Here is a 6,996-nt window from a genome sequence, read left to right on the forward strand (position 1 = left end):
ATAAAGAATAATCAAATCATCTTTATTTGGTTCCAGTTTCACTGTAGACACTACGACAAAAAGTGTGGCCTATGTTACAATATCGTATTATGTTGGACATAAATACATCGAAGTAGAAAGTTAACAGTTCCTTTGTACACTTCCCATCTCACACAGTACACATTCTCCACATCCCATTAGCAAGTCAAATCAATACTCATATACCCAAATGTATCGTTTTTTATATCAATCTTGTTGAGTTAACATGTCAGAAAAAAGGAACAATTCATTTAAAAGTTGTTCCTTTAAAAAAAAGGTAATATCTTTCTATAAAAATATAGCATTTCATAAAAATGTAACTATAACAATAAGATAGAAATGTGTGAACCTAGAAAGGCATATTACAATAAATCCAGATTACCGTGAGCGCACATATTCACATTTAAAAATGGATACACAACTGTCCTTCATCATACAATTATGATGTGAGACACAAATATATTGTACATGTTGTCGCTAAATTGTCATCAAATGTCATGTCATTTGTGGATGGGAAACAAAACCAAATTTGTCCTAAAATCACAACCAAGCATTTATACATCTTCTTTAAAACTCTTTCCTTAGTAGCCTATAAACACAACCTTCCACAAGTCCTTCATCTCTTTCTGTTCCTCATGGGCTCGGGTGTGCACTAAGGCAAAGAAAGCGCTCAACTTTCATTAGTCTAAACAACACAATCCACACAGTCCAACACAGTGTACACATCAGTAAGTAAGCAGATTAGGTTAATATATTATACATTTGGAAAAACAGCGCTAGAGTGGAGTGTTGGAGCAGGCTTATGGTATCAATCCAAAACACAATCCTGTGATTAAGGATTATCAATTACACATTATGCTGAGCACGATTATCTCGGCCCACAGCTTCAATGTATACGGACAACCACAAACCACATCCCAGATATCGAGCCTTCCCAGCGTGTCCGCCACCCTCCTAGATCCACAGTACCAGACTGTTCTAAAGGGGTGAGAGTTGCTACAAAGCTTTGTTTCCGTCAACAGTAAAGATTCTCCCCTAGGCAGCGGTTTGCAACAGTACTCCTACAATGTGATACTGTGGTGAAGATGTGAATGCCAAAGATGGGCAAAACGTTTTCCTGGTTCTATTTTCCAGTTGAAACAAATGTTCACTACTGGACAAAACAGGTTTGTATCCTATACAAACCCAAAGTGCCTAGTGTGTCCTGTCGATGAACTGCAGGTTGATGGGCGCCCCGGGGCACAGCAGGCCATGGGTCTTGGCTTTAACGTCTTCTGTGAGAGGTGACACCCCAATGTGGAAATTCTGGATAAGCTGCAAAAAATGGAGACACATTGACGTCAGACAGCTAATGTGTGTGAGAGCACTAGCGTGTGTGTGTATGTGTGTGTGTGAGAGCACTAGCGTGTGTGTGTATGTGTGTGTGTGTGAGAGCACTAGCTAGTGTGTGTGTGTGTGTGAGAACACCAGCGTGTGTGTGTGTGTTACATTTACATTTATGCATTTAGCAGACGCTTTTATCCAAAGCGACTTCCAAGAGAGAGCTTTACAAAAGAGCATAGGTCACTGATCACTGATCGTGTTAGATCCGTACCCGTGTGAGCGCCAGGTGCATCTCCAGCTCAGCGATCCTTCGCCCGATGCAGCTGCGGATGCCATAGCCGAAGGGGATAGAGCCAAAGTTATCCACCCTGTCCGTGTTATCCTTCCTGATCCAGCGCTCCGGACGGAAGTCATTAGCCCCGGGGAAGTTCTCCTCCTCCATAGAGGTGGAGTAGTGGCACAGAGCCAGCTGTGTCTGGTCAGGGGGAGAGGCCATCATGTGTTTAGGTTTTACTGACAGAAAAATCCAGCAACAAATCTGTTTATTGAACTCGGTGAGACCAAAAAAGGATATGTTTTTGGGAGTCTTTTTAAATGGTCACTGTGTGTGTGTGTGTGTGCACGTGTCTGTGTGTAGCTTGACTAATGCAATGTTGTGTTACATCTTTGCTATAATGGGTTTGGCTACAGTTGTCTTCCTTTTCTTTGGCTTGCTCACTAGCCAGCTTCACACACACACACACACACGTATCTTACCCCTTTGGGGATGAAGTAACCACCCAACACCAAGTCATCTTGAGTAATCCTTCCGTTGCCAGGGAGAACTGGAAACAACCTGCTCCCAGAGACAAAGAAAGAGAGAGGAAAAGAGGAAGAGAGAGGGAGAGAGACAGGCAGAGAGAGAGGCAGAGAGGCAGAGAGAGAGACAGAGAGACAGGCAGAGAGAGGCAGAGAGAGGGGGAGAGGCAGAGAGAGAGGCAGAGAGGCAGAGAGAGGGGGAGAGAGTAAGTGGAGAACACAAAGGCAGGCCTGTCACATTACTGCTGCAACACAGGAGGCCCCACCGTGGAGCCAGACACAAGTTACACAACAATTCCTGTTCAAAGCTATTTGGAGACGAGGAGAGAGAGAGACAGACAGACAGTACCTGAGGGTCTCCTTCACCAGCCCCCTGATGAGAGGTAACCGTGAGATGTCGTCGGCTGTGGCGATGGTTCCCTCCCCCAGGGTCCGGGTCACCTCCTGGTAGATCTGCTGCTGGATCAGGGGGTGGCGTGCCAGCAGGTAGGACGCCCAGGACAGGGTGAACGATGTCTGCAGGAAGGAGGAACACTCAAGGTTGGTTTTACTTCTTAGATTCTTACATTTCCTAGGAGGAAACATTGTTTACTTATTTCTATTTTACATTTGTAAAATGAGAGATTATAGTTGATCATATTTATCTTTTTCTACCCAATTGGAAATGTCCTTGAAATTGACAGATTTTGTATGTTCACATACTTATGGACAATATGTTTGTACTTAAACTTTATAAGTATCCTTTAAGCATACTTTTCTTTGTTTGGGTACAACATCATTCTTAAAGTGATCCCTGTCATACCCTTCAATCTCCCTCCTCCCTCCCTCCCTCACCACACAGGCCTCCTCCACAGCAGAAGGCTCCAGGTGGTTGGTGAGGCATTTGCCTCCCTCTCTGTGTAAGACTAATTACTCCTCTTCCTAAACCCTGTTGGTGACCTTTCAGTCACCATCCTGCACGCCTCGTTCCTGCCCTTCTCCTTATCTCCCTTCCTGATGGAGCTGTTTCCATCAGCACATCTCTTCCTCCTTCCCACTCTCTGTCTGGGTGTCACACCAACTTTAATTCATATCCTGTTCTTTCCTTTTCCTCCCTCCCTCCCTCCCTCCCTCCGCAACACACAGCTCCTGGGACCACACACACCCTCCCCACTCCCCTCCGGGCTGTGACCACACACCCTGCCCACTCCCCTCCGGGCTGTGACCACACACCCTCCCCACTCCCCTCCGGGCTGTGACCACACACCCTCCCCACTCCCCTCCGGGCTGTGACCACACACCCTCCCCACTCCCCTCCGGGCTGTGACCACACACCCTCCCCACTCCCCTCCGGGCTGTGACCACACATGCCCTCCAGGTCATACCGTGTCCACACCGGCCAGCAGCATCTCTGTCATGTTGGCGTAGATTTCCTCCAGGTTCATCTCCCTGGTGAGCAGCATGTGGGTGAGCAGCCCTCCCCTCACCTCCTCCCCCCTGGACACCTGGGCCTTGATGTCTGCAAGACGCCTGTCAACGTGGATCTGGCCTGGGGGGGGGGGGGCGGGGGGGGGGGGGGGGGGGTGAAAGTTATCCAACTGTGTGCCCGCTGTTAGATCTCTGTTTGGCTGACAGTGAAGGGTTATCTCCTTACAGTCCTTTCAGGGGCCAGCTATCAGATACACACCCATTCACCCACACACAGAGAGGGGGGGTTGATTCATCTTTCCATATTTCAGTACCTGCAGTAGGTACAGTGGACAAATGTGCTTGTAGCAGAGATGGAGGGAGAGAGAAGCAGAAGTAGCAGAGATAGAGAGAGATGGAAGTAGCCGAGATAGAGAGAGATGGAAGTAGCAGAGATTGAGAGAAAGAAGCAGAAGTAGCAGAGATAGAGAGAGAGAGGGGAGAGAGAAGCAGAAGTAGCAGAGATAGAGAGAGAGGGAGGTAGCAGAGATGGAGAGAGAGAGAGGGGAGAGAGAAGCAGAAGTAACAGAGATGAACAGAAGAAGAAGAGCAGAGTATTACTCACTGAAGTGGAAGAGGCCGTCCCAGGAGCTGCAGAAGTCCTCCCAGGGTTTGGGGATAAGGGGGCGGAGCCACTTGGGGATGGCTCCAGCGTACATGGTGGTCTTGAAGGAGCTGAACATCAGATGCAGAGCGGTAATGTAGTCCTGGCTCTTCTTGGGGATTTCGTTCTCCAGGCAACCCAGGCGACACTCGTACAAGATGGCTGCCACACCTGAGAGAGGGGGAGGGGGTTCATTTACATTCCGCATCTAACACTGCATATTTATATATATATAGGCTGAAGATGAGGAGCGTGTATATATATATATAGAATATGTATGAGATTTACTGAATATAGATTTATAGGATAGACATAAGATAAACAGTAACTATGTAGGATGGATATAAGATAAAGGCCTTTCTTATTCTGCCAGAGCGTCCCATCTCCCATGGCCAGGGCAGAGGGACGGGTCCTACCTTCCATGGCGTACTTGAAGAACATGTCGTTGATGTTAAGGACGGTGCTGCCGTCTGTTTGCTGGCCGCGCAGGGTGCGTACCCTGGTCACCATGTCGGTCACCACCTCGTTCACGTCATCGCTGAACGCAGCCACGTCACGTGGCCGCATGATCAGCTGCCTGAGCACGCTCCTCATCTTCAGCCAATCATCGCCCTCCCTGCTCAGACAGAGGGGAGGAGGGAGGAGTGTTAGAGGCTCCTCCCTTCTCCTCGTCATGTGACCCACCACCACCAATTCCCCCCCCCCAACCACTGCTGGCTAGGGTGGATCTGTCTTTCACAGACAGGTCACAGGTCACACTCGTTAACTAACTCGTTAACCCTTCCCGCCGCTGTCGACTCACCCGATGATTGGGGTCGATGGGTGCGGGGTTAGGAGGGGCGTTGTGTACAGGACGAGGGGGGGGGGGGGGTCAGATTACACTCACGCTGAGATCAGGCCGGTGGAACGACCCCTCATGTCGCGGTACTCCTTCCAGGACTCCATGTTTGCCCTCTGAGGGGCCACTCCCTCCGCCCTGAGGGCCTGGGCCACCAGGTCACGCCCCGCCACCGACACCACCAGCTGGGGCCCGAAGCGGGACTTGAAGATCTTCCCATACTTCTGGGAGTGCTCCATCTGAGGACAGAAGGACAGGCAGACAGGGAGAGGTTAAAGGCAGCTGGAGATTAAAATAGGATAAGGTAATGTGCTTTTGAGAAGGAGTTTTTTTTGCAATGTACAGTGCTGTGAAAACGCTCTGACCACTGAGGCAAGTACCCTCACCAGGAAACAATCAGAAGTCTATGAATGTTTCTCAATAAATAATGTTTTAGGAAAAGCACACTGGTATGCTATTAGTTTTTACATTTTACAATGTAACTCATGTTTTGAGTCGTATAATTTGAAGCTAATATATTTGGGTGAAAATAACAGGAAAATGCAATGTAGATCTATGCATGAATGGTAAGTCACCCCTTGCTTTAGAGAAAAGTAAGAAACATCAGTCTCTCCTGTTGTTGTTGCATGTCAAAAAGATACACTGGTCCCCTCTCCTTTCAAAGTAGCCTAATATTGTCTCCCAAAAATCTACATCGGATCTCTTCATTGTTACACGCTCCCTGTTGTCTTTCAAATGTTAAGACGAGACGTGATTCATCAGCAAACTCAACTTTGAACTGTGTCCAAATACAGATCTCCGATATGGTATCTTTAAAAGCTGCCTAAAGAGTATTAGTCCTATCGATCAACTTTTAGTTTACCCAAAATCGAGATTGTGTATTTTCCTGGTCACAGAGTAGGCTGATACCAGTGGGCCATACCGGAATTTAAATACAGTAGACGGAGTTTGACTCTAAAATGCAGGAACAAAAGACTGACCTGAATTTCATGGATTCTGCTGAATCCATCGCGATAGAAAAACTCAACGAGATTGCCAATGGCACTTGGGCCCGGCATCTCCTTCAGACTCTTGATTCCAGCCGCCTCCTTTCCAATCTCCACCGGCGTCGGTGTAATCAAACCGTCCGGTAAAGCCTGCTCATCCGAAGAGGTCATTGGCATGGACTCGCTGGCTGCAGACTTGTGCAGCCTCCGCCCCACGACTGATAACTGCATTTTCAGCATTTCAGTTTGAAGACTCTTGCAGAAAAGATGCGCAATTTTATTCTGTAGAGCCATTGTGCAGTTTTTTTGTTTTTTGTTTAAAGTTGAAAATTAAAACTGTTTGAAAAGTTGCTCGGTGAAGTTGCGGCGTTCACGACTGCTTTGCGCTCTGAATGCTCAATGTACGAGACTGCTGTCGTCGTTCTGGAGCACCAACTGTTCTGCTCGGTGGACGGGTCCGTTCAGCCTTTGCCTGCTTTTGCAACTTGAAGCCTGCTTAGGGATTGGATGTTGATTTTTGGGGAGGGAGACCAATGATCTTTATACGGATGGTTGTGGGCGTTTCCCTCAAGAAACTCACTTGTTAGGGAGGATAGAACAACGTGCCTAAAATGGTGTTGCATCACCGAAAATCACGTAAGCCAGAAAATCCCAAAAACCACTCTATTTTCACAACACATGGCACGAGTTTGCACCCCACACACACACACACACACACACACATACACACACATGGTTCAATACCCCAGATAACCTGTTGATACAAAAGGGTGAAAAGGTTTTCTGAGAATGCGTAATTACCTACAGAAAAACAGTAAGCTACAGCAAGGTAGTCTGCCAACCCTTACAAAAAAGAAGTATACTTCAAGTTTATTTTGTAAGTATACTTAGTATAAAAAGTATACTATTATCATCTTACTTAAAGTATTCTAGCAGTGTACTTATTTATATACTATTTTGTACTAAGTAAACTGAATTGGCCC

General features: G+C 47.2%; 1 protein-coding gene across 1 annotated transcript; it reads right to left on the reverse strand.

The window, feature by feature from the left end:
• Positions 1 to 17: 17 nt before the first annotated feature.
• Positions 18 to 6,500, reverse strand: LOC124475028 (cytochrome P450 27C1). Its single transcript, XM_047031531.1, has 9 exons — positions 6,008 to 6,500; positions 5,076 to 5,266; positions 4,606 to 4,805; positions 4,151 to 4,360; positions 3,504 to 3,667; positions 2,489 to 2,655; positions 2,098 to 2,176; positions 1,613 to 1,816; positions 18 to 1,332 (listed from the first exon to the last, which is right to left on the reverse strand). The coding sequence occupies exons 1-9, from the start codon at positions 6,305 to 6,307 to the stop codon at positions 1,213 to 1,215; spliced, it is 1,635 nt and encodes a 544-aa protein (XP_046887487.1). The 5' UTR covers positions 6,308 to 6,500; the 3' UTR covers positions 18 to 1,212.
• Positions 6,501 to 6,996: the final 496 nt, after the last annotated feature.

The sequence above is a fragment of the Hypomesus transpacificus genome, chromosome 12, assembly GCF_021917145.1.
Source record: "Hypomesus transpacificus isolate Combined female chromosome 12, fHypTra1, whole genome shotgun sequence".
NCBI classification, from domain to species: domain Eukaryota; kingdom Metazoa; phylum Chordata; class Actinopteri; order Osmeriformes; family Osmeridae; genus Hypomesus; species Hypomesus transpacificus.